Source organism: Pseudonaja textilis, chromosome 1 (genome assembly GCF_049901715.1).
Source record: "Pseudonaja textilis isolate UNSWEBS1 chromosome 1, rPseTex1.2, whole genome shotgun sequence".
Taxonomy (NCBI): Eukaryota; Metazoa; Chordata; class Lepidosauria; order Squamata; family Elapidae; genus Pseudonaja; species Pseudonaja textilis.
In genome coordinates, this window is record NC_141990.1 from 87,930,583 (window position 1) to 87,942,916 (window position 12,334).

Consider the following 12,334-nt stretch of genomic DNA (forward strand, 5'->3'; position numbering starts at 1 on the left):
ACTGCTCATGATAATTTTATATGAGTTCCAAAAAACTCACACACTCAAAATCCATTCTCAGGACACGCTTCTTCCATTATGTGTTTGTAGAGTTGCACATAACCACAATGTCATCAGTTTTCCCCCTATTCATTGACTACATTTTCACTCTGCCTTTTCTTTAGAATAGCATGATACATTCATTCAAGCATTTTCCATTTAATAAATTTGGACAGAGGAATAAATAAATAAAATACACTGCCTCTTTCCTGGAAGCATTTCAGTGTGTGCTATATACTTACTGTTAAGAAGACGGAAGTCTATGAATGGGTAGGAACCACGTCGCTCAGAAAGAACCCCTGTCTGACCTCTCAGGCGTGCATCTCCTGCAAAATACAATGGAGCCAATGTTAGAGATACTGTGTTCCCCCCATCAATAATTATTTAACCCCTTATACATTATTTAAGAGTGAAATCAATTCAGAATGTTCTACATAGAAAATAAAGTTTCTAAAAGAAAAAAAAACTGTACAGATATATTTATTTATCTAACATAGTCTTATACTGCCATGGAAAAACCTCCAATGCCTTTAGTACTATATACATTACAATCTAACATATAAATTGGTTAAAAATGATAGGCGCTGTCCATGAATGATGAAGGAGTACAACCCTGAAGTACAAATACATATGCAAATAAAGATATTTCAAAGTATAAATTATATATTTTTCTCTTCAAACAAGGAATCCTTTTTTCAGCACCTAGGGGTTTTCCAGGGCAGACAGGATTGAGAATTCTGGATTCATTTCTTTTTAAATTCTGGGGTTGTTTCAAGAAATATGAGTCTTCCATTGACATCATGCCTTACCCTGTGTACCCCATTACACAAAATTGGTTTAGTTAAGTAAGTATATTGATTGTTATACTTACTTAAGCCTTATCCCACTGAAAACAATGATCCAAATTCCTAGTCTCTCTCATTTCAGTGACATTACCCCCTTGACTAGTCTCTCTGTGGCTTCAAGACAGAAAAGAAAGAAGAAGTGTAACCATCCCTAAAGTGTCTCAGTGATTTAAGCCTGGATGATTCTTCTTATCTGGTAGAAAATGCTATATATTGCACTATATGCTAGGGATTATAAGAACTGTAATGGGACAGTTGTTATGAACTAGGCAGCACTTTCTTTATCTTTAGTCTAGTTTATTACCATGTTTCTCCAACAATACGACCTCCCCCAATAGGAAGACCCAGCATGTTTTCTAGGCATAAAATGTAATTAAGTCCCTCCCCCCAAATTTAGGCCTATTTTAAAACATGCAAAATGGGGGGAAGGGCGGGGGGACTTGCCGTTAGGAGCGCCCCATGGGCAGCAATTCCTCGCCACCAGCTGCTCCTAGTGGGCGATCATGGCAGAGCGCGGAAAGCTCCCTACTCCTGCCAAGCACCTTTGCGGCAGACCCAAGACCTTCAGCACCTGCCGCTGTTGATTTTCCTTCTGCCCATGCTGCCGCCACGTTTGGAGCTGCCACTTCCATGTTTGGAGCACCACTGCTGTTTGGAGCTGCCCCTTCTGCATTTGGAGCTGCTGCTGCATTTGGAGCTGCTGCTTCCATGTTTGGAGTGCTACCGCTGTTTGGAGCACTGCTGCTGTTTGGAGCACTGCCATGTCCGCATTTGGAGCTGCTGCCGCGTTTGGAGCTGCCGCTTCCGCGTTTGGAACCCCACTATTGTTTGGAGCACTGCCGCTGTTTGGAGTTGCCATGTCCGCATTTGGAGCTGCTGCCGTGTTTGGAGCTGCTGCTTCCGCGTTTGGAACCCCACTACTGTTTGGAGCACTGCCGCTGTTTGGAGTTGCCATGTCCGCATTTGGAGCTGCTGCCACGTTTGGAGCTGCCACTTCCGCGTTTGGAGCACTGCCACTGTTTGGAGCACCACTGCCATTTGGAGCACCGCCGCCACTCCAAACACAGCAGCAGCTCCAAACGCAGAAGTGGCATCTCCAAACATGATGGCAGTGCTCCAAATGGCGGCGGCACTCCAAACACAGAAGCGGCAGCTCCAAACGTGGTGGCAGAATGGGCAGAAGGGAAAGCAACAGCGGCGGGTACCAAAGGTCTTGGGTCTGCAGCAAAGGTGTTTGGTAGGAGTAGGGAGCTCTCTGCGCTTCGCCATGATCACTCGTTAGGAGCAGCTGGTGGCAAGGCTGCCTGCGGGGCGCTCTAGATGAGGATGCCAGGGGGGGAATTAAGTCAACCCCGAAAAGATGGCCTAGCCATTTTTTCGGGGCTCAAAAACATATAAGACCCGGCCTTATTTTATGAGAAACACGGTAGATGAGCTGGGAAAGGTTTAAAACCCATAATATTATTTCTTTCTTTTTGCCATCTCTTCTTGTTCTTCCTTTCCAGGCATTCTAATTGTCATATCTTGTCATGCCCCTGTTGGAATCTGACTCGGTGGGGAAAGCTGAGCAGCTGATGGAGTGGAAGTGTGGCTCCGTTGGCTGTGGAAGAAACTGGGGAAGGGAAAAGGCTGGCTGGGCAGAGCAGGGAAGAGGTAAAGCAAAGGAGAGAGAATTCAGAGGAAGACCCAGGCCCACCCCCTCTTCATCCTAGGGCACTCAGGGAGAAATAGAGAAGGGAGCCATGTGAGTTGCATGGCTTACATGGGAGGAAAGGGCCCTGATTCCCTTCATTAGCTGAAGCTGGGAACACAGTGTGTAAAAGAGGAAGCTGTGCATACCAAGTTGTTGGGAGCAAACGTGACTTTATCTTGTATCGTCATGGCTTATCTGTGTTCCTGGCGTGTTCCCAATTGTGTAAGTTTTGCCATGCTTTCAAGTCTGAAATTCTTTCTCCTGCCCTGTCAAGTTAATTACGTCAGCTTGGTTTGTTTGGATTTTTAGTTACAGTTTGTATGTAACCTAGTTTGGATTGAATTTTCTATAGTTAAAGGCTATTTCTGGGAGTTTTTTTCTCCAGGTGAAGGTAACCTGGACATTGTGGGCAAAGTTGGAGATAATAAAGGGATTCTATTGCTTACTGACTGTGTTGCTTTTCTGCCACGTCCTGGGTCATCACATACCTCCTGTTTCCAACACCATGCCATCAGCTCTTCCTGTCTCCTCTAGAAAAATCTTCCTCTAGAAAACTGAGGCTTACTGAGCTGGAGCCATATGCTGTCTTCAGGGCAGACTTGCTTTTGAGGGGTCTTTGGTGCTCTTTAAGCTTCTTGTGATGGTAATGATGTTACCTAGTTTGGGTAATGAAACGTCTACAAGAAAACAACCAAGGTAAGAGAACACCAAGGACTCCTCATTTCAACCCTGACCTACAAATATTCTACTTTATTGAAACTTGCTTTTGTTGAAAGAGGGCTGAGCTAGCTTATTCTGGAGGTGCCTTTGTGGCATAAGGGGGCACCAGTGCCGGATTAAGGCTCACTGGTGCCCTAAGCACTGACAAATCTTGGTGGCCCCGTCCTTTGTATATGCTGTACAAATGAAGCCATATTCTCAACTTTGTGGTGCCCCCTTTGGGGTCTGGTGCCCTAAGCACATGCACTTAATGGTTAATACACCACTAGGGGGCACTGACAGGGCAAAAGATGTACCTGCTAGGAATTTGAGCTCCTTGATATAATTCAACCTTAGGAAACATTTTTAAGATTCCTTTTGAAGGAACCGGCTCACATACATTTAATTTTTCTATTTAAAATGGAAATTAAGTAGATTCTAATGGGCAGGACTGGAATCAAATTTTTTAGCCTTTATGGCTGTGAAAATATGCTTAAGTACGGCAATTCTTCCTAAAACATTAAAAATGAGTGAATTTGAAGAAGCTTGGTAAAAATCCTGATAGACATTAGTAGTCAGGTATATTATGTAACTTTTTTGTTCCAGGGGATGATTACCAGAATAAAAATAAAAGATGCATATTAACTTAGCTTTTCTGGATTACATACTTCGCATGGAACAGGGGGTTTGCAGAGAACATGTAGGGAGATAAAACTAAACTGCTCACTTAGCAACAGATAATGCATGGGGTTTCTATGGCAACTTTGCAGCTGGGGATACTTTGTTAAATGTTTCTAAAATGTTACATTATTGTAATGCATTTTTAATTATGTAATTAATACGTAATTGCCAGCCCTCCCCCCACCTTTTAAAATGTTCATGTATCAATATGGAGTCTGAAAGAAAAACAATGTGACTCATGACAGACATTTTGAGAAAAAGATCCAAACCCAGTAGCAAATTCCCTGCCAAAAATCTTCTTTCAGCTGCTGTCTGCTCCCTTCCATTTTTTCAACTCTGGTGCCAGACTTGGATCTTCTCAGTTGCATTAAGGAACTTGTTCTTTTCCCCTTCTGAAGGCACTCCACATACATCAGCAGTTGAAATTTCAGAGATAGTAATGAAAACAGCTTATCAGCAGCATGCCATTTTGCCTGCTCAGCTTTAATTTAACCATTGCCCTCAGAGCCACCTTTTTATTTTTATTTTTTGCTGTCAGCACAACCAACTCAGATGTCTGCTTCTATTTCTCAACAAGACAAAAACCTGGAGTTGATAAAGATTGGGTTCAGTAAGGAATGTTATGTTATGAAAGTAGAAGGGAAGATGTAACCTTGAAAGAAGTAAAAATAAAAGAGGTTAATTACAAATCTGAATTAAGAAAGTTAAAAGAAAAATAAAGCATTACTCTAGGCTGTGATCTGTCAGAAAATAATTCAGGAAAAGAAAATCTCTTATCGGAAAGCTAGCAGAACTTTGGCCCTGGAAGAGATTAATTATGTGTGACAAGATCATGTTGAGTTCTAAGCAAATGCGCCCCCCTCCCCCACACACACTATATCTGTATGAAAGGAATTACATTCAATGTCCCTCTGACTAAACTGTTCTATATTACATAATGTACAACCCTGTTGGGCTGAAGTGGACTGTAGGACATAAATTGAGAATTTTCCTGTTTAGGCAGTAAAGTCTTCACCACCAAAAAACATGGAAGAGTAACAGCTGATGTGAAGGTAGTTTTGTTCTCACAAAACTGTACCACAGTACAAAGATGTGATTATAATATTTATAGCATGAATCTACCTATGCTGTACAGTTTTGTATGTGAAGAGGAGGTGCTATACTAGATTTTGCCATTCCAAAATAAATAGAATATGAAAGCTTTGGATGCACTCCTGCATTTTAGAAAAGACATTAGAGACTTGCATAGCAAAGCAGCTGGTTTACATACCTGCCAGGTATGATGGGTTTTTTTTTATTCATATGATAAAGCATAGCACAAAAAGAGGAGGACAGCAGCTTCCAGAAACACTTGCAAAGGATCTTAGCCCATAGTGATGGTCTGTATCATGAAAGTAGCTGATCAAGAAGAGAATCCTGTTCCAATAATGGATTGTCATATTCAGCAAGATAAGTCAAACAATGCCACTTAGACAACTATGTCTTCCTTAGGTCTCTCAAATTACTAAAAAAAACATCAAAATGCCTTTAGGAAAGGTGGAAAATCTTTAAAAACTATCCTATGGATAATTTATTACTTGTATGAAATGTACGCCATTTTTTAATGGGAGTGAGGATTTTCTGAGTCACACATTGTAGCATATATTATGCACTGTGATTGTGCAGTTAAGTAAGGGTGGGATTCTACCAGTTTGCACCTATTCTCTAGAACCGGTTGTTAACATTCTAAGCAGTTTGGAGAACCAGTTGTTAGAAGAAATTCCTGGCCTAATCCTGTAAGGAATGCAGGAAGGAAACCTTCTGGTGTTGCTTACAGAAACTTCCTCTCCATTAACCCTTATTGCATTCTTGGCAGAGCTAGACTTCCTGTCTCAGAAACATCGCTGGAGCTTTTTCCCCCTCCTTTGCTGGTACTTTGCTTGTGTGGAGTGACCATTCAAAGTTACAATGGCACTGAAAAAAGTGACTTATGACAATTTTTCACACTTATGACTGTTGCAGCATTCCCACGGTCATGAAAGGCCAGGCGAGGAGATGGTGCCTCGATATGAGTGATATTGAGTTGGTCACACCCAGCCAATAACATGACCACCAAGCCATGTCCACCCAGTCACATGACCAAGCCACGCCCACCACCTAAGCCATGCCCACAGAACCGGTTGTTAAAAATTTTGAGTCCCACCCCTGCATTTAAGGCAATCTGTACCCGATTACCTCTGCATAACCTCTTATTAAAGATAAACTTGGTGCTTTTCCTGTGGCAGGGGAAGAGGAAGCAATTTCATTTGTCCAAACACAACTCTTGCTAGAATTACACCTGCATTTTAAAGGGCTTTTGTGATCATTGCTAATCTCTTTCCTTTGGGCTAATAGGATTTCCCCAATTTCAATGTCAGTTAGTGTGGGAAAAGAGAAATCACCTATCTCTATGAAAGATGATGGCATTATACAATCTTGAGAGAAGAGAATATTTGTAGGTCAAATATTTGAACTGAGAGGTCCTTGGTGCTCTGTGATCTTGGTGGTTTTCTTGCAAATGTTTCATTACCAAACTAGGTAACATCATCAGTGCACTGATATGTTATGATGACATCAGTGTATATGACAATAGTCTAATGGCATGTTAATCTACATTTCTGAATTATGTGCTACTTTTTTTTGGTACAAAACTTCACTTATTTCATTTATGTTCATGTGTGTGAAGGAAATACTCATGCTATACATGTTAAAATAGATACGAGGGGAGAGGGAATGGTTAAAGATGCCTCATGTCACCTGATCATGAAAGAAAAAATAAAATGGGAAAAGAAATTCCAGCCATCCCAACTATTAAAAAATGTTGTCTGGAAGAAGAAAATATGCTTATGAAAAAAGAAAAGCTGAAATTCAGTTACATAAGTATCTTCTAGAGGGGCAACAGCAGATGAAAAAAATTATATGATACAAATACATTTAAAATTACATTCAGTTTTTCACACATAAAAATCAACAGTAAGGACGAGACTGAAAATAGCACTGAACAGCATGCAAGAAAATGCAAAAGGATGAAACAGATGCAGGGATATTTGAATTCCACATAACTGGAAGGTATTTCAATGGGAAAGTTATTACTGATTTATTATTTCAATTTATACAGCCGTTCATGTCAAGTATATGATTTTGGGCAACTAATAACAATTGAAAACTCTATAAAATAACAAAAATAAAATCAACAAACCATTTTTTTTAAAAAAAAACCACACATACACAAATCTACCAGCACCACATATGTGCTGTAAAACACTTTGATTCTGATTTAAGAACATGTTTACATGTGAAATGGTGTGGCTCTAAGAAATCAGTCAAAGTGAAATAAGTGCCATTAGTTTTCAATATTTTGCCTTCTAAAGAATTAACCAGTTAATCAACTCCAGCAGAAAGGAGAGATGCCAATTTCAGTGCTGAATATGGTATTCACTAAGATAGCACAGTGAGTTTTCTTCTCTGCATTTTGTATCCCCTCCCGCCTTTGCCAATTAACATACAACATATCCCGTTATCAAGAAGATGCTGTAACATCTGGATTCTCCACACCATCTGTATTACCATTGCTACTTGTTGGAAAAGCAAATTAGATCATCTTTAATTTTGTTTATTCTCCCAAGTGCCATCTGCTTTGGGAATTATGATGGCGACAAGGTCCCTTATTTCCAAACACTAGAAAAACATTCTTCTATTCTTCTCCCTCGACTCACTGGAGAAGAGCCTAATGCTGGGAACAATTGAGGAGATGACTGAGAATGAGGTGGCTGGATGGAGTCACTGAAGCAGTTGACGTGAGCTTAAATGGACTCCAAGGGATGGTAGAGGGCAGGAAGGACTGGAGGAACGTTGTCCATGGGGCCGCGATGGGTCGGACATGACTTCACATCTAACAACAACATACTTCCCCAATCATCAGGACTGGATGCTCTTTTTATTTGGGAAACCTCAAACCCATGTTCAATCTAGGACTGCACGTGATTAAGGTAAGATCTGATGCAGGGGAAAAAGAAGAGCTTGCTCTTCATGCCATTTGTTTAAGTAGCCGCTTCTTTTTCAAAGAGAACAGAATGTTTCACATGCCAAACTTTTTCTCTCATTATTAAACTGATGTACCTTCAAAATGCTAATAACCCAGTTCCTGGCCTTTAAAACATTTTCTTTTGAGCTTATTATAATTTATCCTTGTTCTCTGACATAATAATTTAGAATTACATAGTTAGAGGACTGCAGTACCTATAGAAAGAGTGCCACGTTGTGTCAGCAAGAAGGAACAAGCAAGTCACAATGTCTGCTCACCCCACTCAAAATAAGCCATTGAGACAGAGATTCTTGTGTTCAGACTCTTCACACAGTAAAGAGAAATCAGAAGTGCACTTATGGTTGGAACATGTTGCTCAACAATAAGCAAGATCAGAAGTTCCTAGTTACCGTCATTATTCTTCAGCTTAAGAACCAAGGACATTCTGGCGTTCAGACAGTAACCTCTTCAGATAATAGATTTTGTGTTTACTTGCATTCTAGACAGTATATGCACCAAGGGAAATAGCTAAACAACAGCTGGCATTTCAAGCTGTAATCAGACTCCTAAATTACTTGTTCTACACCAAATTTTCCTCAAAGGCTGATGTACTACACACTTTGCATTTAAATGACATCATAGCAAAATTTGATCCATAGCATTTTCCCCCTTAATGCTTACAGTTACATGCATGCAATAAGGCTTCTGCCTGGTTTGACCCTTGATGTGGCTGAATACAAGTTTTGTAAAAGAAAAGAAACATTCAAGCTTGGCTATTTGTCTACTTAACACAAAAACATACATTTAATTTAACTATTTATAAATTTTTCTTAATCAAACACAGCTCCACAAAAGAGAAATAATTATGTATTGAGATGGACCAATCATATTCTACTAAATACCAAGTAAACTGCATGTAGACTTATTTTCTTTGTGCTAAAGCACACAAACATTATTATATATCATTATTGGATGGACATCAACTCTTTTATCAATTTTGTAAATTGTCTGAAACTTCTGTATTAACCCAATAATTGTTTTAAGCATTTATTCAACATGCACTTAGTTGCACTTTAACATTCCCCAATACTCTTCATGCTTTATGCAAGCAAAAAAAACAAAACAAAAACAACCCAGACATTTTGTGGCTGAAGTTTCACTTTTTCATACGCCACTTTCAGTTCCAAAACAAAGTAGTCTCTAGTCAAGGCTTTTGTGACAACTATGTGCAAAGAGAACATATCAAATACAGTCCTTCACTCAACACATCCTCATACTATTTGTACAATACCAAATGTTTTTCCAATTATTTTGTTGCCCTGATTGTCCTTAATGCTTCATAAGGCACAGGTCATAGTTGGGGGGGGGGAAAACCCAGTAAGGGCTTTTGTTTTGGCAGGAAAATCCTGCAATCATATCTCTGCATTTTATTCCATTATAGATAATAGGTATTCTTGTCATTATGTTATTTTTTTCTTTTTTGAGAGTGGATGCTTATGCAGAATGGATAGTTTAAAATGTCAAGATGGAAATGCTTTGCAGTTCTTGAAGTAATTAGGCTTAGAAAAACTTTCCTGTCACTTTAAATGTATACTATTTTGGCATCCATTAAAATGAAATGTCGTTCCATACAGCTCTCAAAGGGTCACCACCTCCAATATACAGTACATAAATATGACCAAATATATACATATATATCTTCATATACCCACAGATGCTTCTGTGCTGGATCTCTGAAACTGTGACCCCCCCCTCCCTACCTTACATAAGCCAACAGCTTGCCAATTAAAATGTGTAAAAGCACGTATAGTAACTGCACAACATTGAGGAAAATTAGAGAATTATTTTAGAATCTGGAAACGTGAAATGTATGCATAATTTTGGTACACATAATTGCTTTCCTATAAGGTAGGTGCATAAGCAGCATCATTATCTTGCCTGATGTCATGAACCAAATGCCACAATTTGGGCTTTCCCCACTGTCCTCTATATGCCCGTGGTTAGTGCCCCATAAAAGAAAACAAAGTTTTCAAAACAGAAGAACTTATTGGGCACTGTCAACATTCTATTTAATTTGGTCTGAGGTAAGACGCAATAGGAGTCAGTTATTTGTGATGCAGAGGAATAGTTTAGAGTCAGTTTAGAAGACATAACATAGGCTTGAATAGCAATAGCGCTTAGACTTATATACCACTTCACAGTGCTTTACAGCCATCTCTAAGAGGTTTACAGAGTCAGCATATTGCCTCTTAACAATCTGGGTCCTCAGTTTACCCACCTTGGAAGAATGGAAGGCTTGAGCCTGGTGAGAATTGAATTGCCGAACTGCAGGCAGCTGGCAGTCAGCAAAAGTAGCCTGCAGTACTGCATTCTGACCACTACGCCCCCATGGCTCACATCAGCTTTTTTCAATTTATATAAAGTAAACAGTGTTTCACCATCCAAAAACTCATAGTGTTAGGTTAATAAACATCTTAAAATAAAAATTAATAGTGATACCTTCAGAAACTTACAGATTTAGTATTACTGATTATAATAATTTGAAGAGTATAGGATATTACCTGTTTAGGATATTTTATTATTATTTTTCACCTCAATTTTATTTTTCTAACAATTTTATACATAAACATTTAATGAAACAATCTTTAAACGGAAACATTGTTTATTTAAAAAATATTTTTCTTTTTTTTTCTCTTAGCTTGTTTCAAAACAACACAAAACAAACAAGACATTAAAAAAGAAAAGTACATTAATACAATTAACATATACACACATACTATCCTCCCTAGTTGAATACTGATTAATATATTACAATATTAGTTCCCTAGCCCTTGCAAAAGAGGCCCAATAATTTTTAAACTACTAAATCAATTTGCAGTTTATTAGCTGCACCTTTTCTTTGTGCTGCTACTTCCACAAGCCATGAGAAAGACATGTTTGGTTTAAGAGGTGTTACGTGCAATAATAAAATAATATCAAGGAATTTAACTTATGTTACATCAGGGGGCATGCATAAGCGCACCAACGTGCCTACTGTCCCTGTCCTATTGTTTCTTTTTATTTTTCTTTTATGTATCCATTTCATGTATTCATAACTATGTTTATTCTTATACTTACACTATGTTATCTTATAATCGCTTGAAAAAATAAAATAAATAAAAATAAAAGATTCTACCTGCCGTATCTCTCTGAAATTCTATCAGACTGTCTCAATCCCCATTATTGCCTGGAAAATAATCTTTGCAGTTTCACATAATTCTGCCTTCAGATGGATTGGATTTCAACTTCCATAATCTTCCAGTCAGCCTAGCTAATTATCATGCTGCTATAGAGAGTAAGGCATATGGCCCTGACAGAAATATGCAACAACTGTTACCTAAGTAAAAAGGACAGAAATATTTTTTAAGTCCAGAGCAATGAGACTCCATCGGAAGTGCTAATTCACTGGAATATAAAAGGGAGGAAAAGATTCATCATAATCAGAATTCCAAGGTTCTGATATTATACCCAATCTCAACAAAAGCAGTTTTAGCCTTCCTGTGGAATTGATTTCTTGGTCTGTAGTGGTGACATGTTGGATGACATCTCATTTGACATGGTGGCTGGGGTGGGACTGTGGGAAACAAAATCAAACATATTTACAAGATACTATTTAGGGAAAAGCTAACTTTAAAGCTTTCTATGGAAGGTGTTAAAAACTTTCTTCTCTAAGGTTCTCAGCTGAGTTTCATACAACCTACATGAATGAGAGTCGAACACCCCTTTTATATCTTACAATGTTGCAAACTTCATCACCTCTGTCTACAGAAGAACACTGTTTTTTCCAGAGGGATCACTTAGCTTTGGCTTTGACTCCACCAACCATACAGCCCCACGAAATCTTCTTTGAGGACCCGTCTATTTGGTAGTACAAAAGATTTTGTAACTTCCAGCATCTCTTACCATGAACCAGATTGCATGAGATTGCTTGGACTTTCAGTTCAGCAACACTTAAGAGGATCATCTGATTTACAAAAGGAAAAGGTAAGAGTTTGAAATGAAGAGTAGAAAGTGTTTTCAGGAAATGTGTAAGTGCATTAGTAGAATCTTTTGGGAGCTGTTGATTCAGATCTAAAGTATTGTTGGCTTAGGAAAGTAATATAAAGTAGTATCATTAGTTTAGAAAGCCAACAAAATAAATGTTTACATATAATTTACTCTCATTGGAATGATTGTTAACACTTTTTTAAACAGCTGGAGAAAAATCATATACCAACCAAGAATATTGCAGTTGTAAAAGTTACAGCGTGATTGTTGTATAAGAGGGAGAGAGAAATTGTGTTGCCTGGAACATGA

At 38.7% G+C, this 12,334-nt stretch overlaps 1 protein-coding gene across 4 annotated transcripts in view; it reads right to left on the reverse strand.

Moving 5' to 3' along the window:
- PDE7B (phosphodiesterase 7B) overlaps window positions 1-12,334 on the reverse strand; it is a 215,004-nt gene that overhangs the window by 47,466 nt on the left and 155,204 nt on the right. For all 4 annotated transcript variants that reach the window (XM_087940593.1, XM_026705542.2, XM_087940581.1 and 1 more), the window contains one exon: window positions 282-365. In XM_087940593.1, coding sequence (XP_087796719.1) covers window positions 282-365 — 84 coding nt within the window. The remainder of the gene's footprint in view (window positions 1-281; window positions 366-12,334) is intronic.